This window comes from Panthera tigris, chromosome X (genome assembly GCF_018350195.1).
Source record: "Panthera tigris isolate Pti1 chromosome X, P.tigris_Pti1_mat1.1, whole genome shotgun sequence".
NCBI classification, from domain to species: domain Eukaryota; kingdom Metazoa; phylum Chordata; class Mammalia; order Carnivora; family Felidae; genus Panthera; species Panthera tigris.
The window spans coordinates 114,487,642-114,509,512 of record NC_056677.1 but is presented as its reverse complement, the minus strand read 5'-3'; the positions used below and the strand labels follow the sequence as shown (position 1 = coordinate 114,509,512).

Genomic DNA, 21,871 nt, shown 5'->3' with positions numbered 1-21,871 from the left:
GGCACTGTGTTGGGTATGGGTTCTCCCTGGTCCCGAGGCTGGTCTCTGTGCCTCTAGACTATCTGTTGAGCCTCTCAACTCATCTGTTCTTTTCACTTCATGGTAGCACGAAGGCCTCTTTCTAATTTTCCTCACGCCTACTGCCAAAGTTATCCTGTTCGGCTTTCTTTTACTCTGCCGCCATCCCCCCTCATATATTCACTCTTGTGAAACCAAAGCTTGGACAAAAGATGTTCTATTTCACAAGGTTACCATAGCATATGCTCTTATTCAGCTAAACTCAAGGTGTTTTCTCCATCCCACAGAAATACTCAGTAAATGAGAGTGTGGTATCTATGATGTGTTCCCAGAGTGAAAAAAGTGTTTATGTTGCTTGTGATTTTGTTTTCCTCTCCATCCTTGCTTACTGTAGGTGGATGCCTCTTACACTCTTTAGAGGGGACAAGAGTGACCCAAGTTCTTACACACCTTGATCTATCTGGAAAGGCCTCAGATGTAATGTGTAAATGGGGACATATGGTGGTCATTATTCTAACCAAAGGGACACAACAGCCAATTAATTGTTATTCTTTTAACTAGAAAGCATGCCCTAAATGTTTGTACTCCTTTCTCTGGAGAGGAGCCTGATGAACAAGGGACAAAGCAAGTAACATGATCTTGACAATGGAAATCTCCCTTTTCCCCCCTCTGGAGACAAGGGTGAGGCAAGAAACTCGGGGCCTCGGTTCTCTTATAAACTGTGCCACTTAGCAGCCTTTGAGGTCAGTCTGTGGATCAGTTTGAAGTGACAGCTTAAATGGGAGTTTGTAAATGCTTTTGCTTTCCTCCGGTGTCCGAGATAGAGATTTTTGAGGGGATCCCCACTTTGTTTCTGAACCGACTGCGCTGAGAGGATTTTTCTAGACCTTGATCAGGCACGCTGGAGGAGATCGAGGCTCCCTAGGGGCCAGAGGTGGTACAGCTGCAGAGCTGTGACCAAAGCAGAATGTGGGGGACCTGAGGCCTGAGACGGTGGCAGCTGTAGACTTAGCACTTCTGCTGTGTGGCCCGTTAGCTTCACGCAGGCGATGGAACGTGTTACAGAAGTTTTGTGCTTACGTTTACATTCCTCGGGGTGATTCTCCTCCACTAAACCGTCTTTGTTTTGTTTTATTTTATTTTTAAGTTTATTATTTATTTTGAGTGAGAGAGAGAGTGAGCGAGTGAGCTTGGGAAAGGGGGAGAGAGAGAATCCCAAGCAGGCTTTGCACCGTCAGCGCAGAGTCTGATATGGGGCTCGGACTCACGAACTGTGAGATCGTGACCGGAGCCGAAACCAAGAGTCGGATGCTCAACCGACTAAGCCACCCAGGCGCCCCTAAAGTGTCTTTATTTTAAACTAAAGACATTTAGGGACACCTAACGCTAGATGCTATTTTTTTCAAATTGCTCCTTATTTTATTTTATTTTATTTTATTTTATTTTATTTTATTTTACTTTCTAAAGTAAGCTCTTGGCCCAACGTGGGGTTGGAACTCAAGACCAAAAGTTGCATGCTCTACTGACGGGGCCAGCCAGGCACCTCACTAACCACTATTTTCAATTATACTTTACTACAGTGTGCCCTTCATTTTTAACAGAGACTAATTGAGTCATTCATTCCCTCAGCTCCAATGGTTATATTATTTAAGCTGATAATGAGTAACTACTGCAAAGATTTCCGTACGTTTCCACAATAGCAGGATCAGATTTATCTAGGTAAGTCTGAATTTGAAATTAGAACCTTCCCAATGAAAGCGCTGCTGAGATCGTGAACCACACCCACAGGGATCGGGAGGCTTTGCCCCCACGCTGGGAAATCTGAGGGGTGGGGGTCCAAGCCAGGGCTGTCCGCCTGCATCCACTCTTTTCTTCTCACATGTTTTTGCCCGGCCACCTTTTCCTTTTCTTATCTTCTTTTCTTTTTTATCTTCTAGCTCTCAAAGGAAGATGATCACTGGAGTTCTCTGTAGTGCTGAAAAGATTCCTAAACGACATTACAGGCGACTTTTTTTTTCTTTCCTTTCTCTGCAGGACAATTGCAGCTGGTGACTTTCATTTTGTTTTATACCTTTTTCATCTGTCTGGCAGGTGGATGGCTAGAAAGTCTTAATAGACTCCTGCTAATTTTCTGCTCTTTGCCCCTAGTCACGTAGGCTGTGCTGTTAAATTCTTTCCCTAGGATTGCATCTCCATTCTTCCAGAGTTTCAGAGTAGAAAGAGGATCTGTCATTAGCGTGGTCTGTCTTTCACAACCATAATACCAGTAATCTTGCATCCAGAGATAATAAGCAAGTAGGAGAGGACTTTGGGATTTAATGCTCCAGTTGCCAAAACCTCAGCAAAAAAAAAAAAAGAAAAAAGAAAAAAATTCTAGACTACAAGGAGGAAAGATGCGCAGTGCTCATAGGTTTGCTATGTAACTCTTTGAGTGTGATCCATGTGGTCAGATTCGGGAGCGAGCTCTGATTTTTGTCAACAAATGTAACATGCGAAGCGGTTCGTGTGTGCCAAAAAGCGCCTGTTTTAGGGAGAATTGGCCTCCCCGTATCTCAATTCTGTACTTAATCGACTGCCGCGGCCTCTGTTGATAACAGTTTAGTCATGAGCGCAAACAATTTTATGGGTTCGGTTTTCTTTGCGTTTTGTGGACAGTAGTTAGAAGCATGGGTTTTGGTCAAACTGAAGTTCAAGTTCTGGCTCAACAACCATTTATTGCCTCTATGATTTTGAGCCGTTTGAGCCGTAGTTTCCTCATCTGCATAGAATGGGGATAATAATGGGACTGACCGCATATGGTTGCATTGAGGGATAATAGCAAGGGGGGAGCATCATGACCACATAAGATTAGCTACCAAATATTATTGCTCTTGCCGTAGTTTCTTGAGCTCGTCCGAGAAACTGTGACTACAGACAAACTGAATGTTTATAAGGTTTGGAAGTATATGACTCATACCCTGGAATATTATTCGGCCTTTTTAAAAAAGGAAACCCTGTCCTATGCGACAGCATGGATGAACCCGGAGGACATTATGCTAAATGAAAGAGGCCAGTCACAGAAGGACAAATACTGCCTGATTCTACTTATCTGAGGTGTCTAAAAATAGTCAAACACAAACGGAGACTACAATTGTGCCTGCCAGGCGCTGAGGGAAGGGGAAAATGGGGAGCTGCTGTTCAGTGGGTATGAAGTTGGAGTTCTGCAAGCTGAGTGAGTTCTAGAGATGTGCTTGCAGTACAGCACGGTGTCTAGTTCTTTACTGCAAAAAGAGCACGTTTTTCAGAGAAACTTCTACATAAATATTACATTTTCCAGTTTCATCTGGTTCCACAGGCAAACATGGAACCATGAGTAATCAAAAAAGAGTTACTTACCAGGGCGCCTGGGTGGCTCAGTCAGTTAAGCGTGTGACTTCGGTTCCGGTCGTGATCTCATAGCTCGTGCGTGGGTTCGAGCCCCGCGCCGGGCTCTGTGCTGCCAGCTCAGAGCCCGGATCCTGCTTCGGATTCTGTGTCTCCCTCTCTCTCTGCCCCTCCCTGCTCGCGTTCTGTCTGTGTGTCTCTCTCAAAAATAAATAAACGTTAAGAAAAAAGTTACTTACCTAACTCACAGTTCTTCCCTTCAAATCCAGTCTGACACCAGCATTCATAGGAATTAATGTCATCCTTGCATATGCCGCCATTCAAACAGGGATTGGACTCACATTGATCTCCATCTTTGAGATAGGTTAAGATAAAGTTGCGTTAGCACGTGAACCGCGTAGAATGCCTCCTTGTACAGACTCGTGGGGAGGGGAGCCTGATTCTAGGGTCAGGACTGCTGATGCTGCTCCTTGTGGGATGACCCTGTCTTCCTGAGTTTCTAAAAACAACCCAAACAAAGGTTCCCCGGCTAATACCGTGCTAGGAAATTGCTCTGGGGCAGCCGTGCTCGTAGTTGATGCAACCCAAGGGACGAGGAAGAGGGGGAAGAAGGTCTGAGGTTAGAAACGGACTGTGCGAGCATAGAGAGAGAAGGGTTTTCATTCCTTTCTTGTAGAACGATGGCAAGTGAATTCTAAGTCAAGTGACATCACTTCAACCATTATTATCTCTGTGTCATTCAGGGCCCACTATCAAAGGTCTTGCCGAACACGCCGAGCATGGTAGCATATGGCATTTGCACTCAAGGAACCGGCAGCCTAAGCTTGGAGCAAATGCATCTACTTCCTTGTGTTGTCATTTCACTTTTTGTAAAAAATTGTAGCAGGCAGTAGTGGTTCAAAACCTTGGAAGAGATGCCGGGAGCATCTCTCGCTGCTTAAAGATATTCTGCTGTCTGTGAAGTGGTCCCAAACGGTCTAGGTCAAGTGAGAAGCAGCTTTTATTTATTTATCTCTTTTTAAGTTTTTTAAAGTGGTAATTCTTTACATTTAAAAACAAATTAAAAAAATATTTTTTATTACGTTTATTTATTCTTGATAGAGACAGAGCACAAGTTAGGGGAGGGGCAGAGAGAGAGGGAGACACAGAACCCGAAGCAGTCTCCAGGCTCCAAGCTGTCAGCACAGAGCCCGACGCGGGGCTCGAACCCACGAGCCGCGAGATCATGACCTGAGCCGAAGTCGGACGCTCGACCGACTGAGCCACCCAGGTGCCCCTAAAACCAAATTTTTAAGTTTCTATTTTAATCTCAGTCAGTCGACATAGAGCATCCTATCGGTTTCAGGTGAGAAACAACTTTTAATACAAAGAATTAAAAACGAAAAGGTCTGAAAAGAGCTGAAGATCTGCTTTATTTATGTAGCGATGGGCTGTGTGTCCTGTCCACCCTTCCTGAAGTTTGTACCTTCCCAGAGTCCTCGAGAGCCTTTGAAGACACCGGTGGAAAGAAAACAGGAGGAAAGAATCGGCAAGAGGGGAAGGGTCAGGATGAGAAGGGAGCCTTTCAGTCTGGTTTCTGAACGCTCTGGCTCCATCCACACTTCTAAGGAAGCTTCGGGAGAAAGGGATGAATAGAACCAGAGGGGAGACGGGTACACGCTTTGAGCTAAGAGAAACAGCCCGGAAGAAAACAATAGGAGCTAGATCTGCAAGAGGAAGAGGTAAAAGCTGACATCAGAATGAAAGAAAGAAGAAGAGGGCAGCAAAAGAGGCATTTCTCGTTGTCAGTCATACTCAAGAGCCAAACTCCCTGCCACCTAGCCTGTCCGTGTGCCTGCCCTAGGGAGGATGGCGGCGCATCTGTCGTGCTCCCAGTCACTGTGTATCCGGGTCCCGTCGACCCGGGGTTCCTCTCCCTTTCTCAGAAATAGTCCCTTCTCTGGGAAGGCTGCTTGCCGTAAAGATTAGACCTTGTCCCCTCTGCCCCTTGATCCAATGTGCTTTTGCACAGCTAGTTCAATTTGTTCCAATGCTCTGAAAACAAAATACGTTATCTCTGGGTTATTATTATTGATGTTCGAACCGGTCTAAAAAACGAGCTACGTTTGCGCTTTATATTACAGACCAACGGGTCTGAATTATTTAGGATGTTTCACTGAAAGGGTCTGGGCTTGCAGCCAGCGACGCAGCAACTCATTTGCTGAGACATATCTTTAAACCGAGTGTCATTTTATCCTGCATTTAGTCCTCCTTCGGGTGCTGGCCTGCGTGTACCCTGGGCTCGGGCAAAGCCACGGACGGCAGGGGTCAAAGACAACACGGGACAAGATCTTGCCAAGCGACAGATTCCCGTTTAAGGCTACTAGGTGGTGGTTTAATGAATAACTGCATTCAGAGTTCAAGGCCGGGAGGGGTGATTGCGAAAGAGAAGGGCTTGCACGTTAGGGAATTTGGGTTCTTTTCCGGGCTCTGTGCCCACCCCCGCCCCAGCTGGGTGACCTTTAGGCAAGTCTCTTAGCCTCCCTAAGCCTCAGCGTCCTCCGTAAAATGAGGCGAATACTGCTTTGCTCACAGGGTCGGTGTGAGGCGCCCACAGTGCTTGACCCACGCTAGCTAATGTGCTCGGACATCTTTCTGCTCCAACCGGGCCCTGTCCGGGGTGAGTTGATAGCAGAGAATAAAGCAGGCGAGTGAGGGCCCTGCGCCCCGCAGCCTGTAAAAGCCCGCCCGGTGAGAAATAGCATCGGCTGTTTCTTGCTGCAAGCGAAAGACTTAGGCATGGCGTTTTGGTTTTCTTTTTGCTTTTTTGTTCTTGTTTTTGGCGGACAGAGCGGTAGGGACAGAGTCGCGCCTCTGATGTTTCCGAGATAATCTTGGCCCCAGATACAGTAAACAGTGCGGCCTGTGGCCTAGAAGGCAGGGGCCCGGCTTCAAAATGCGGTGCGGTGCTTGCGAGGTTTGGGCCAACCCTGCTGGGGGGTGGGGTGAGCGAAGAAGCGGTCGTGGGGGTTTAAGTACAGCCAGGGGTTTGGCGGGGGGGGAGGGAAGTAGAAATTGATTTGCTTTAAAAATTTCTCACAGGGCACCTGGTGGCTCAGTCGGTGAAGTGTCTGACTCTTGGTTTCGACTCAGATCTCATGGCGTGTGCGTCCAAGCCCCACGTCAGGCTCTGCGCTGACAGCGCAGAGCCTGCTCGGGATTCTCTCTTTCTCCCCCTCTCTGCCCCTTCAGCGCTCGCTCTGTCTCTCTCAAAATAGATAAATAAACTTAAAAAACTACATGTCCCAAGGGGCACTTGGCTGGCTCAAGTCAGTGGAGCATGCGACTCTTGATCTCCGGGTTGTGGGTTCGAGCCTCACGCTGGGTTGTAGAGATTACTTAAGAATAGAATCTTGAAAAAAATAAAAATGTATCACAAGATTTAAAGTTGTAAATATAATAGAAACGGAGAATAAAAAGACTTCTTTGCGCTAACTGCAGGGGAATTACCTGAGGAGAGAATTGCCACGGTCGCATTCATTACTAACAAGGAAAGGCAAAGCGAATGTAATAGAGTGCACCTCGTCCGTCCTTCCTCACAATTTAAAAACAAAAGTGGACGGGGCACCTGGCTGGCTCAGCCAGTTAGATCACGTGTCCCTTGATCTCAGGGTTGTGGGTTCAAGCCCCATGTCGGGTGTAGAGACTACTTAGAAAATCATCTTAAAAAAATAAAAACAAAAGCGGAGACATTATGAGTTACCAGCCTATGAATAAGTCTAACAGTGTCCCCAGAATAGCAACTGGAAAATAGAACTAGATCTCAAAGTGTTGGAAACTCCGCGAATTTGCTCTCTAGGTTTTATCCGTGCAGACAGATACGCCAACCTGTGGGGCTCACGCTGCCTCAGAATCCTGCTGCCGGATTCTACGTGAGTTTGCGAAGCTTAGTTGTCACGAAAGTTTGGCTTTTCCTCTTTTTGGTCGACCCATTCAACAAATATTTACTCAGCGCTTCTGTACCGGGAGTACGTCAGTAAACAAAACACTTGGACGCCCCCGCCAACGGGAAGCTTACATTCTCACGAGGTGGGGAAAATAGATAATAAGTGGCACAAATAAGAACATTATATGTTACCTCAGATGGTGAAAAGCACTACGAAAAATAATAGAGCCGGATGCGGTTGCTAGGTGATGGGGTTATGGGGAGGCAGCTGAAATACTAATAGATGATCAGGGTGGGCTTCATGGAGATGGCGACGCTTGCGTGAAGAGCCGAAAGAGGGGAGGGAGCGCCCCTAGGGGAACCTGGCGGAAGAGAACCTGGCACCGTAAAGGAACAGCCGGATCAAAGGCCAAAGCCAAAGCATTCCCGCAGCATTTCCGGGGTGTGCAGGGAGCCGCAGGGAGGCCAGGATGGCTGGGGAACACCCCCCTCTCCCCCCTACTTCCCACTGTGTGTGAGGAGGTGAGCAGGAGGAGAGGGTCCCAGGGCCAGTGGAAAGGGAGGGCCGGGACCATCACGGGGAGCCTTGGGGGCCATCACAAGGAGGAGGACTTGTACTAGACAATACACATCTCAGTCCGTCAGCATTCTCACATTCTCTGCTGAAGACTGCGAACTCTGATTCAGTCCCCAGACACAGGAACCTGAGTTTCCTCCTTCCGGCCGCCATGTTTTGAAAGCCCTGGGGAGGAGTGAGCTTATCTGCCAGCTGATCCCTCCCATGCTGGCATAAACCTGTCACGAATCACCGTTGGGTCTTGAGTAAAAGAGTCGGACCCTTTGGACGGAGTCTAATATACTGTCTGTTTACACAGAGAAAAGAAACGTAGTTCTCAAATGTTTCGTGTCCCAGCCAGAGGAAAAAATTAATTGCTTACCGACATACTGCTTCCAAAATTCAGTCTATAAAGAAAAAGAGGACAAGTTAATGGCAGTACTTAAAATGTTTTGGATTTGATTGCTTCCCTTCTGTAACATTTGTCATACATCTATGTGTGTAGCTATTTAAAAATTTCAGAGAGACGGTTCTTTTTTTTCTTCTTCTTTTTCTTTTTAGGTTTTCTGTTCTTAGCATCTGAAGTATGTTACGTGGAAAATACTCACGGTTTTTTCAGTGTTTTCAAAAACTTCTCGTGCTTCTTCAAAGCTACACTTTTCTTCCATACATTCTCTCTCAAGGTTCCCTTGAACAAACTCTTCCAGTTTGCCTGAATTATACCTCTTGGGCCGGCTCAGAACTTTCGTGGCATCTTCATGATCAAGAAAAACTGCAATTTAAAAGAACTGTTCTTTAGCTTTAGGAAAAAGAAAACATCGTGAAAATTAAATACACCTCTGAAGAAGGGCTTTGTTTTTAATCCAAGGAATCCCAAAGCCAATTTATCTTTGGGGCCTAGAGCCAAAAATCTATGATGTCCTCACAGCACCGTATACACACGGAGCTTTAGGAATTAAAATTCAATTTGGCTTTTAGTCAAGAGAGCTCCAGTAATGAACGGTCAGGTTTTCAATTGTATTTGGATTTACTTTGGATGAAAAAAGAAAGTTCTCAAATAAGCAGTTAACTTCACACTTTGTCATCATTTGAAAATAGCTAATTGCAGATCTGCGCAAGGTGATCCATCACCCTGGCCGGGCTGTGGTTTCAGGATGCGGTTGCCCAAATGACTCTGCAGCAAATTTCTCTGGGAAAAACAGAAGCCTGATTGTGGGCCCGCTGCACGTGCAACCCCAGTGTCTCTCACTAGATGTTAAAGAAAAACCATTGCACTAATTTGTTTATTTCCAGACTCACAACACCATCGGTTGGCACGTGTTACGGGAATTACAGTGACAAGTCTGTCTCTGGGATTCAGGATGTGCCTGCCTGTGGGGCAGTCCTGAACTCTGGAGGACTGAGGTCTCTAACCTATTTGTCTCCTTCCGTCCCTCCCTCCCCACACTCACTCACTCACTCACTCTCTCTCTCTGTCTCTTTGTCTCTGTCTCTCTAGATAGATATAGAAAACATATCCATCTCTATCATTTTTTTTTAAAGTTTATTTATTTATTTTGAGAGTGAGATAAGGTGTGAGCAGGGGAGGGGCAGGGAGGGAAGGAGAGACAGCATCCCAAGCAGGCTCTGTGCTGTGAGCACGGAGCCCGATGCCGGGCTCCGACTCCCAAACCGTGCCATCACGACCGGAGCCGGAATCAGATGCTTAACCGACTGAGCCACCCAGGTGCCCCTCCATGTCTATTATTAATAACAGGAACTCGAGAAGTTGCCGGAGTTGTTCCTTTCTTCGAGGGACCCATCCCATGTCAACAGGACCAAGTGCTTACAAGATGAACTTTCCAGGCATTTTGGGACTGCTTGCTCATGAATTCAAAGAAAAAAAGAACGAACGAACGAAAGAAAGAAAGAAAGAGAAAGAGAAAGAAAAACCAACTAAACCATATTCCCTTAGTTTCCCTGCAGCTGGTCACTTTACGGACACTTCTAGTCCCTCGGCAACCTCGCTTTTTCTGTGGCTCTGCGAGTCCTCTGGGGCGTCGCTTGTTTTCCTGGATGCAGCAGACTCTTCCTCTCCAACCCTTGCCAACTTTCTCGGTTCCCTTCGCTCCCTCTTCCGTGCCGCGGGATCCTGCGGTTCCCCGCCGCCAGATCAGTGCGGCCACCTGCCCGTCTTGCCCTCCGAGGCAGCCCGGGCGCCGTGGGAGAAAGCCACGCGCTGCCGCCACCCAGCCTTGCCCAGTGGGCCCTCCTCTCTGCCTGGCGATCCGTTTGCTTGGCCCCGGGCTCCCCTACCATGGCCTCTGGGTCTGCGTCCAATTTCAGCCTGGGCCGGGCGGAGAAACAGGGGTTTGCAGCCAGGTCCGACCCACCCGGATGTGAGTCCCGTGTCGACCACCCGTCGGCCGGGGGGACGCCAGGCGAGTGACGTGAGCGCCGAAGCTTTACCTCGGCCAAGTGCAAAATGGGTACGGCAGTCGTACGATAGGAACATTGAGCTCACGGTGTTGTGGGACCGGGATGGGTGAGCGGATACGCGTGCACAGCACGTGGCGGACGCGGGCTCTGCCCTCTTTCTCCCCGCTCCTCTCGTGCTGGCCTGCCTTCCTGTTTCTCAATTCCCTTTGTAGCTCCTTGGTGCCCTTTTCTGGGGCTCTTTCCCTTCTTTGCTCCCATGCGTATCCTGAAATGACTCCTGTCGGGATCGGCGGTGACCTCCTGAAGGGTAACTTTGAGTCCACGCATTTCTTGACCCCCCCGTAACATTTCTAATGCTTCGTCTCTCTTACTTCGCGGTTCTCTTTCCACGAGGCCACCCCATTCTGGTTCTTCTCTTTGCTGTAACTCCTGTTACTCATCCACCACTCGAATCAATTCACTCCCCTTTGCCTGCCTGCCCCTTAATGTCCGAGTTCTCCCAGGTTCCTGCCCTGCGCTTTTCATGCCATTCGACTCTACCAGGTACCCGAGGCATCTGGGGCATAGAACTTAAGGAGACACTCTCTCTCGGTGCGTGCAAGTACATTTATGCTCTGTGTGCCTTGATTGCCTCACCCTAGTCCAGCCCTGACTCTTTCAACACTATTTTCTTTTTCTTTTTTTAAAGTTTATTTATTTTGAGAGCGAGCGAGAGAGAGACTCCCAAGTAGGTCCCGTGCTTTTAGCGTGGAGCCCGACGTGGGGCTCGAAGCTACGAACTATGAGATCATGACCTGAGCTGAAACCGAGAGCCGGCTACTTAACCGACTGAGCCCCCCAGGCGCCCCTCAACACCGTTTTCTGAGCACTCACCGCAGTCAGGCACTGTGCTCGATACCACATTATCCGTGCTCCCTCCCTGGATCCTCACACACGGTTGTAAGTGCGGTTTCTACGACGGTGGGCTCCGTTTTTTGGGTTTTTTTTTTGCATTTTAATTTTTTTTGATGTTTATTTATTATTGAGAAACAGAGCATGAGCCTGAGAGGGGCAGAGAGAAGGGGAGACACAGAATCCGAAGCAGGCTCCAGGCCCTGAGCCATCAGCACAGAGCCCGACGCGGGGCTCGAACTCACGGACCGCGAGATCGTGACCTGAGCCGAAGTCGGACGCTTAACCGCGTGAGCCACCCAGGCGCCCCGACAACGGTGGGCTCCAAATAGCCATCTCTAGTCAGATATATCTTCTGAATTCCAGATCATCTTCCCAGCTCCCTAACTGTACATTGTCATGCGACGAGTCGGAGCTGATGATTATCTAATGCTTCTGCAGTGCTGGACGTGATGCTCTGTGCTTTGCAGCCATCATTTCATTCCATCGTCACAGCAGCCCCATGAGATTGATCCCGACATCTCATTTTTGTAAAGGAGGAAAATGGAGGTTCACAGAGGTTTAAGTAATTGGCCCCGGGTAACACACTGAAGTGTCAGAACCAGGGTTTAGACTTTGGCAGTCAGACTGCCCGGTCCACGCTCGGAGGTACCGCTCCGTGTCCTGGAATCACATCAGACGCCCCAGATGTGTACTCCACACTTGTCTGAACCTGTTCCCCTTCCATAGCCAGAGGGGTAAAAGCCCTGTCCTTTCTACGTCCTGGATGTCACTTGATTCCCTTTCCTTCTTCTCTGCACAACTAATGTCCAGGCTCCGGCCCCTCATGCCTTCCCAGGATGATTGCAGTGGCCTCAAGACGGTCACCCCATGTCTCGCCACCCCTTCCTCCAACAGTTCACTAGAATGTTGCCAGACTCATGATAGGTGATGGCGCCTAAAGAGCGCCCTTGTCGCGGTGAGCACCAAGTAATGTATAGAATTGCTGAATCACTATATTGTACACCTGAAACTAATGTAACGCTCTATGTTAACTACACGGGAATGAAAATAAAAAATGCAATAAGAAAAAAATGATAAAAATGTTGCCAGACCGAGCATTCTAGATCAGCCATCATCAGCGCCATTCACGTTTCCACGTCCGTTGACCCGACAGTTGGGCTCTGTTGTCCAAACTCCTTAGTTTCAGGCCTTTGTTATCTGGTGACCTGACCCTGTCTAGCTATCCTACCTCGCTTGTCATATTTAATATTCAAAACACCCTGAGTTCCTGAAAGACCTCACATTCTTTGTGGATCGGGATCTTTGCACGGGAGTGAGTCTCTTCGCGTAGGATGCCCTAGATCAGACATTAAAGGACAGTGAACCTACTCCTCTTTTAAGACCCAGCCCCAAATACTGTCTCTGTGCCGAGTGTTTCCCCAGTTAATATATCCCTTTGTGCTCCTGGTACACATGTTGTCACGTTACATTGAAATCTCTCACCTGACCTCACGATACTTCAGGTCAAAGAGAGAGTCCAGATGATCCCTGCGCCCCTAATACCTCACCCCAGCACCTGGCACCGTGGTCACTCAGTCTTGTGAAGTTCTGCAAAGCATACGGACCGAGGCTGTCTTTCTTTCTTTCTTTCATTTCATGCATTCGTTCTGAATTGAAGACCCCTTCAGTCCGTATACGTTACAAAATCGAATTAGTTCTGCAGAACGGGTTTGATTTCAAAATTCTAAACTGATGCAAATAATGCCTAATGGCAGCAGCCATGAAAATGTAACATCTCCATAAGTCATTCATAGAAACAGCTCTTAGAAGCCAGTGACCGCTTAACAGCAGAAGAGAGCGCTGCATTAGAACTGTCCATCCTTTGGGAAATTCCCTCGGCTCTCTCCTCCAGGGCCTGTTATCTCTGACTGCAGTGACTCCAGAATCACACTGCCTTTCTACACAATTGTTTGACGGTCATATATTTAGCCTCTCTTCAGGTTTATCTCTTCTAGCCATTATTTCCCCAGCTCTGAAATCCTACTCCCCGTCCCCGCTCCATACCTATCCTTTTTTCTCCCCCAATATCTGAGGTCTTCAAGGGAGCAGTAGCCTTCCAGAAACCTCCGTCATCTCACCACTTATCTTGAAGGAAGGGCTTGGATCTTCTGTGGTCCTAGATCTCACACTGATGAGCTACGTGTAAAGACTTAGCCTTATGTCCCACTTGGTGAATTTTCCAGCTAAATTTCTTCACCGTACCCACTTTGCCAGTTTGATTTAACCTTTGCCTTCTCGTACCATCATTTCTGCATTTCAGTGTGCCATCATGTCTGGAGTGGGAAGCACGGGGCCAGTCTGCTTTCCGGGGACCCTTGGGGTTGGCACCCTGATCCCGGCACTGTCAGCTGCTAGATTTGATTATAGTGGGTTGACAAGTAAGGGTGATAAATGCTTCCTGTGAGAACACGCCGTTTGCCTAAATGGGGTAATTCCTCCCCTGTGTGCCTGCCTTTGGGAAGTGCATAAAGTCACTGAAGTTGAGGGGCGCCTGGGTGGCTCAGTCTGGGTGACTTCGGCTCAGGTCATGATCTCACGGTCCATGAGTTCGGGTCCCGCGTCGGGCTCTGTGCTGGCAGCTCGGAGCCTAGAGCCTGCTTCCGATTCTGGGCTCCCTCTCTCTCTGTCCCTCCCCTGCTTGCACGCAATCTCTATCTGTCTGTCTCTCTCTCAAAAGTAAATAGACATTAAAAAAAATTTAAAAAGTCACTGAAGTTGTGAAAAAACCAAGCGATATGCATCGCATTCACTCTGTTCCCACTCCTTATGTCAGCCTTGGACTCGTTTTGCTCAAGTGAGTATTGGGTTTCCCCCCGTATTAACTCCGAGATGTTTAGAAGCAGAGACAAAAGAATTTCTCCTAATCCATGAAAAAGTTTAGGGATAAATAACAACTTAGTAGCGAAGACTTCCTTTTAAGTAACACTTCAAATTGAAAGTGTATGCGTTTATGGATATTTAAAGCCGCAAGCCTGCCGCATTTTATAGTTCTAACATTTTGAACTGTACCAGATATCTTAAAAATCAAGCTCTTTCTGTAAATAAAACCATTGTGGCTTTCATGTGTCCCGTTTTGATCTCAAAGTGGTGAGTAAAAAAAAAAAACAAACCACATGACAGAGTTAATGTGTTTCATATTCTGCTGTGTCCTGGTTAAAACGTTTTCCCACTTTTATTTTTCTTTAACCCAGGAGATGACTGTTTTCAAAGCAAATTTACCTGGTCAAATCATAGGCCTACCAGTGTCCGTTAAAAAAGAAAAAAGTACCATAGGCATTGTGAATCTAGTTTTCGCAGCTAAGAAGACACAGCTACTAGAGAACCGGCACCTACCAACTTACATGCTGATGACTGGGATCTTAAACGTTGCTGTCAAATCCTGTAATCACTGTTTAGTGGAAAAGATAGCACCAGACATTTCTATATCTAAAAGACAAGCATACAGTGTATCTTGAAAAAGGAAACCAACCTGTACAGTCAGCACCGAGTAGATATCCTAAAAGGCAGATGGTGATGAGGCCCGGTGGTTCTGCCATGATCATGTTCAGGCACTGCATAACCTTTGCCGACAGATTGTGCAAGTAGCAAGGTTGACCAATTGTTCCAAAGTACAAGCTGAGCTGTATTTACTTCTGGGAAACAGTGTCCGTCTCCCCCAGTGGGTCTTTGGGCGATTTCCAGTGGCTTCTTGGGTTAAGTGAAGAGTATAGGCAGTGTCAATCTTTAAACTTCACCTCTAATTCTGTGGACTTCTACCGCAGTGGCTGATGGGAGACTGAAGCAGGAAATGACACATCATTAGAATGGGGTCGGGGGGGGGTGGTGCAGCAGGTGCAATGGCTGGAGTGGCCGTGGCAGCAAACTTCATCGGTGGGATCCATGTTTATCCTCGTCAGGGAGCACTAATGGCATATGGTTTAAAAGTAAAGAGAGACAACGAAGTCATTTGGTTACCTACCTTAAAACTCACTGCTCAACATACGTTGGGCCGCTTGGTAGATTCTTAGTATGTTCCTTCTCACGACGACTCAACTTCCTTGTGCCATGTACCCAAATGGTGAAACGTAAGGACCCTACTCAGAACACACGTACGTATGAGTGTGTATGTGTGCATATATACTTACATATTTCTATGATACGATGGACGAGTAGTAGTATATAATAGTTTGTGTTAATATGTCCTACCACTTCACATACAATACAAAACATCGACGTATACCAACGTTTACCTATCATTCTTTGTGCTGTTGTTGTGATACATTTTATTTGTACATGTTATAAACTCTACGTGATATGATTCTGCTTTAAGCAGTCAGCCTTTCAAAGAAATTTAAAAATGAGAAGAAGTAGTTTCTATTTAGCCACATATTTACCATTATGAAATTCATTTCTTTGTTTAGATCCAAGTTATAATTTTTCATCACTTTGAATACTCCAACAATTTTGATAGTATAGGGCTTCTTATGATGAATTTTCCCCGCTTTCGTTTGAAAATGTCTCCATTTTACCTTCATTAAAAAAAATGTTTTTTGAAGTTTATTTATTTTTGAGAGAGACAGAGACAGAATATGAGTGGGTCAGGGGCAGAGAGAGAGGGAGACACAGAATCCGAAGCAGGCTCCGGGCTCCGAGCTATCAGCACAGAGCCTGACGCGGGGCTCGAACCCACCAGCTGTGAGATCACGACCTGAGCCGAAGTCAGACGCTCAACTGACTGAGCCACCCAGGTACCCTTAGGGTCACAGGAAATTGTAAAAACAGTTCAGCGAGGTCTCGTATACCTTTCACCCAGTTACTCCCAATGTTTATATCTCACATAAATGTAGTATAACATCAAAATCAGGTAATGGATGTTGGCATAATGTGTGTGTGTAATTCTACGTAATTTTATCATGTGTAGATTTATGTAACCACCACTGCGGTCCGGGTACAGAACAGTTCTATCACCACAAAGATCTCTCATGTGCTACTATTTTGTAATCACACCCACCTCCTTCCTCCCAATTATTCCTAACCCCTGGCACTAATCAGTTTTCAGTCTCTGTAATGAGAATGTTGTATAAATAGTCACAGAGTATGTGAGCTTTTGAGACTGGCGTTTTTCATTGAGCACAGCGCCTTTGAGATCCATCTAGGTTGCTACATGTTTCAATAGTCGGTTCCTTTTTGTCGTTGAGAAGTATTCCATGATGTGGATGTACCACAAATTGTTTATTCACCTACTGAGGAACATTTCGATTGTTTCCAGGTTTTGCTATCGTAATAATGTGCTATAAACTTAAATGTACAGTTTTCTGTGCGGATGTAACTTTTTAATTTCCCTGGAATAAATGCCCAGCAATGCAATTTCTGGGTCATATGGTATGTTTAAGCTAAAGTTGAATGTTAAGCTTTTAAATACACTGCCACACTGGGGCGCTTGGGTGGCCCAGTCAGTTAAGCGGCTGACTTCGGCCTAGGTCACGATCTCGCGATTCGTTGAGTTCTAGCCCTGTGTCGGGCCCTGTACCGACAGCTGGGATCCTGGAGCCTGCTTCGGATTCTGTGTCTCCCTCCCTCTCAGCCCCTCCCCTGCTCATGCTCTGTCTCTCTCTGTCTCTCAAAAATAAATAAATGTTAAATAAACTGCTATACTGTTTTCCAAAATAGATGTGCCACGTCTACATTCCCACCAACAATGGGTGAATGATCCAGTTTCTGGGCATCCTTGCCAGCATTTGGTATTGTCACTGTTTTTTTTGTTTTTTGGTTTTTTTACTTTAGACACTTTCATAGGCATGTTGTGATAGCTCACTGTGTTTTAATTTGCATTTCCCTAATGGTTCATGATGTTGAACACCTTATAACTTACTATCTGTATATCCTCTTCAGTGAAATGTATGTTCATTGTTTGATTTCTTGTTCAATTTTTAAAAAAATGTAAACATGAGTCCTTTCTCAGACGCATGGTTTGCAAATACTGTGTCTAAGACCGTTGCTTGTCTTTCCATCCTCGTAACTGAGTCGCACAGCCAAAGTTTTAAATTTTGATGTAGCTCAATTTAACATTTTTTAACGACCATACCTTTAGTGTCGCATTTAGAACTCTTCCACTAACATGAATCTTGAAGTTTTTTTTTTTCCCATTAAAAATATTGTATAGTTTTACGCTTTAGATTTATTCTGGTGTTCCACTTTGAGTTAATGTTCTGGTGTTCCATTTTGAGTTAATGTTTCTAATGTATGAGGTTTAGGTTGATTTTTTTTTTTTTCCTGTGGGTGTCTGATTCCTCTAGCACCATTTCTTAAAAAGAGAATCTTTGCTTGTTGAATTGCTTGTGCGTTTTGTTGTTTTTTTTTTTTCACAAATCAGTTGAATATCTTGTTTTGGGTCGATTTCTAGGTTCCCTCTTCCGTTTGATTGGCGTATGTGTGCCTTCCTCTGCCAACGCCACCTGTCTTCATTACTAAAGCTGTCTAGTAAGCTTTTATATCAGGGAGAGTGATTTCTCCCACGTTTGGATTGTGTGGCAAGATTATTTTGTTGCAGGGTGGGGGGGGGGTTACCAAATTACTTTATTTCAAGGAGTGGTACAAATGAAAGAAGTAGATGTTTTGGTACAACTCGGAGAAAAGGTAAACGTAACCCCAATACGCACGCACTGCCCCGCTGACCTGGGAGGTCACCCTTGAGGCAATGGGAAGACAGCGTAAGGCGTAGCTCTCCTTATCACTGTTTCCCAAGGTGTGCTTGTCATAGACACTTGGCCCTGCCAGATTCCAGAGCCCCCCGTCTCGCCCAGGTTGATTATGTGGTCGCCGACTTCTCCGGTGAATTTCACCTGCTCGTTCACGTAATGCGTCTCCGTGAAGTCCCTCGGACAGGGTCGTTTTTATGAGTGGCCAGTTCGTGCAGTTCCGGGGGTGAGTGATTCACGCTCTTCTCCAAATGTAATGCACGCTCTGTTCGCAGTCATATCAGGGTCTGGTTCCTTGATACCCTGAAGGAAGATTCGGGCACCTGGTTGGTTTTGCAGCTTCATCAGTTTCTCGGCATGTTCCTTCTCCGCGTGCGATTGGCAAAGAAAACGTTTGGCAGAGTTCTTCAAGGCCACGCCTTTGCGGTCAAAGTAGTAAGGCGTGTTAGGTAGACGGGGGAGGCGTAGAGCTCCAGGTTGCTGTGGTGGTTGAGGGTGGCCTCTGAGTCCTGGTGGTAGTTCTGGCACACCCCTGAGGGGGAGGCGGTCGTCAGGGCGGTGGCCGAGGATGGCCAAGGACAGGGTGCGTGGCTGCGTGGTGCTGGAGTGGCTTCGGGGGCGGTGGGGAGGTTCACGGGCACCGTGAGGAGATGGCAGAGGGCTGGCTCTGAGCGGAGAGCTGGGGTGGGGGACGAGCGCCGGGCTCTGCCAACATACTATTAAAACAGGAAACTGCAGGGGCTCCTGGGCGGCTCAGTCGGTTAAGCGGCCGACTTCGGCTCGGGTCACGATCTCGCGGTCCGTGAGTTCGAGCCCCGCGTCGGGCTCTGTGCCGACAGCTCGGAGCCTGGAGCCCGTTTCAGATTCTGTGTCTCCCTCTCTCTCTGCCCCTCCCCTGTTCATGCTCTGTCTCTCTCTGTCTCAAAAATAAATAAACGTTAAAAAAAAAAAAAAACAAAAAAGAAACACAAAACTGCAGTGACTCACAGTGGAGACTGAGTATTTTGAGGCAAGATTATTTGAATTATTCTAGGGCCCATAACTTTCTATATACATTTAAAAATAACCTGTAGCTACAAAAAACTCTTGCTGGGATTTTGATAGGGATTCCATTAAACCTGTGTGTGTATTTGGAGGAATTTACATCTTCACTCTGTTGAGTTTTCCAGCCCCTGGACATGGTATGGACACGTATGTCCATTTCTTTAGATCTTTGATTTCTTTCATCAGCATTTTGTAATTGTTAGCATACAGGTCTTCTATATCGACTTATCCTTGAACAAGACACTTTGAACTGCATAGGTCTGCTTATGTGCAGTTTATTTTTTTTTTTAGTAGACCCACAATATTACATTAGTTTCAGGTGTGCGCCATAGCGATTTGACGAGTTTATACATTATGCTGTGTTCAATTCAAGTGAAGTTACCATATTTCCTGATATGTTGCCGTCACGGTACCGTTGACTGTATTCCGTACGTTGTGCCTTTTATTCCCATGACTTATTCATTCCATAACTAGAAGTCTGTATCTCCTACTCTCCTTTACCCATTTTGCCCAACCCCAAACCTCCTCCTCTCTGGCAACCATCAGTTTGTCCTCTGTATTTATAGGTCTGATGTTGCTTTCTGTCTATTCATTTTTTTTTTTTTTTAGGTTTCCCTTATGAGTGAAATAATATGGTATTTGTCTTTCTCTGTCTCACTTATTTCATTTAGCATAATAGCCTCTAGGTCCATCCATGTTGTCTCAAATGGCACAATCTCATCCTTTTTTATGGTGGCATCATATTCCATCATACAGATGGCCACATCTTCCTTATCCATTTGTCTATTGAAGGACACTTAGATTGCTTCCGTATCTTGGCTATTGTAAATAACGCTTCAGTAAACATAGGGGTACATATACCTTTTCAAATTAGTGTTTTCGTCTCCTTTCGGTAAATACCCAATAGTGCAATTATTGGGTCGTATCATATTTCTGTTTTTAATTTTTTGAGGGTCCTCCACACTGTTATCCATATTGAGTCTGTCAATCTACATTCTCACCAACAGTTCCTTTTCCTTTAAATCCTTGCCAAAACTGGTTGTTTCTTGTCTTTTTGAGTTTTGGCCATTCTAAGACAGGTAAAGTGATATCTCATTTTTTTTTTTTAAGTAGATTCTAAGTAGACTCCCAGCATGACCTGACTTGAACTCATGACCCTGAGATCAAGACCTGAGCTAAGATCAAGAGTTGGATGCTTAACTGACTGAGCCACCCAGGCGCCCCTCATTGTGGTTTTTGATTTGCATTTCTCTGATGATTAGTGATGTCGAGCATCTCTCCACGTGTATGTTGGCCCTCTGTACGTCTTCCTTGAAAAAATGTCTATTCCAGTCCTCTGCCCAGTTTTTAATCAGATTTTTTTCATGTTGAGTATAAGTTCTTTATATATCATAGATATTAACACCTTGTCGGATACATCATTTGCAATATCCTCTCCCGTTCAGTAGGTTGTCAGTAGTTTTTGTTTTCTTGATGGTTTCCTTTGATGTGCAAAAGCTTTTTATTTTGAAGTAGTCTCAGTAATTACATTTTGCTTTTGTTTTCCTTGCCTCAGGAGACGCATCTAGAAAAATGTTGCTGTGGCCAGTGTTAGAGAAATTACTGACTGTTCTCTTGTAGCATTCTTATGGTTTCAGGTCTCACATTTAAGTCTTTTTTACAAGCTTATTTATTTTTGACAGAGAAGGGAGGAAGGGGCAGAGAGAGAGGGCGAGAGAGAGAATCCCAAGTAGGCTCTGCCCTGGCAGAGCCTGATGTGGGGCCTGAACTCATGAACCAGGAAATCATGACCTGAGCCAAAATCTAGAGTCAGATACTTAACCAACTGAGCCATTCAGGTGCCTGTAGGTGTTTAATCCATTTTGAGTTTATTTTTGTGTAGGGTGTTAAAAGGTGGTCTAGTTTCGTTTACGTGTAGCTGTCCAGTTTTCCCAGCACAGTTTATTGCAGATACTGTCTTTTCTCCATTGTATATTCTTGCCTCTTCTGTTGTAGTTTTTAAGAAACTTTATTTATTTATTTTGAGAGAAAGAGAATGAGTGGGGGAGGGGTAGAGAGAGAGGAAGACAGAGGATCTGAAGTGGTGCTTGAACTCATGAACCATGAGATCAGGACCTGAGCCCAAGTCAGACGCTTAACCGACTGAGCCACCAGGCGCCCCTCCTCTGTCATAGACTAATTGACCATATAATTGTGGGTTTATTTTGAAGCTCTTTATTCTTTTCCATTGATCTGTGTCTGTTTTTTTTTTTGCCAGGACCATACTGTTTTGATTACTACAGCTTTGTAGTATATCTTGAAATCTGAGAGTGTAATACCTCCAGCCTTGTTCTTCTGTCTCCAGATTGCTTTGACTCTTTGGGATCTTTTGTGGTTCCATACAAATTTTGGTATTATTTGTTCTAGGTAGGTGAAAAATGCTATTGGTGTTTTCATAGAGATTGCATTGAATCTGCAGACTGGTTTGGGTAATATGGACATTTTAACAATTGCCAATATTCTTCCAATCCATGGTGGACTATCTTTCCATTTGTTTGCATCATCTTCAGTTTCTTTCCTCGGTGTTTTATAGTTTTCTGAGTTACAGGTCTTTCGCCTCTTTGGTTAAGTTTATTTCTAAGTATTTTCTTCTTTTTAGTGCAATTGTAAATGGTGGTGTTTTCTTAATGTCTCTTTCTGCTACTTTGTTATACGTGGATTTTTTTTATAGTACTTTAAATATATTTTCTTTTTTATGACTTGCTTATTTAAAAAAAATTTTTTTTAACGTTTATTCGTTTTTTTGATAGAGACAGAGAGTGAGTGGGGGTGGGACAGAGAGAGAGGGAGACACAGAATCTGAAGCAGGCTCCATCCAGGCTCTGACCTGACAGCACAGAGCCTGACGCGGGGCTCAAACTCACAGACTGTGAGATCATGACCTGAGCTGAAGTCGAA

General features: G+C 45.7%; 1 protein-coding gene and 1 pseudogene across 1 annotated transcript in view; both read right to left on the bottom strand.

Annotated features, from left to right (window-relative positions):
- The window catches only part of F9 (coagulation factor IX), a 31,168-nt gene extending 16,398 nt beyond the window's left edge, over positions 1-14,770 (bottom strand). The window contains exons 1-4 of the mRNA XM_007098488.3: positions 14,683-14,770; positions 8,471-8,634; positions 8,245-8,269; positions 3,621-3,734 (exon numbers count right to left, since the gene is read on the bottom strand). Of these exons, the coding sequence (XP_007098550.1) occupies positions 3,621-3,734; positions 8,245-8,269; positions 8,471-8,634; positions 14,683-14,770 (391 nt within the window). The remainder of the gene's footprint in view (positions 1-3,620; positions 3,735-8,244; positions 8,270-8,470; positions 8,635-14,682) is intronic.
- Positions 14,771-17,768: 2,998 nt separating this feature from the next.
- LOC102950265 overlaps positions 17,769-21,871 on the bottom strand; it is a 32,137-nt pseudogene continuing 28,034 nt past the window's right edge.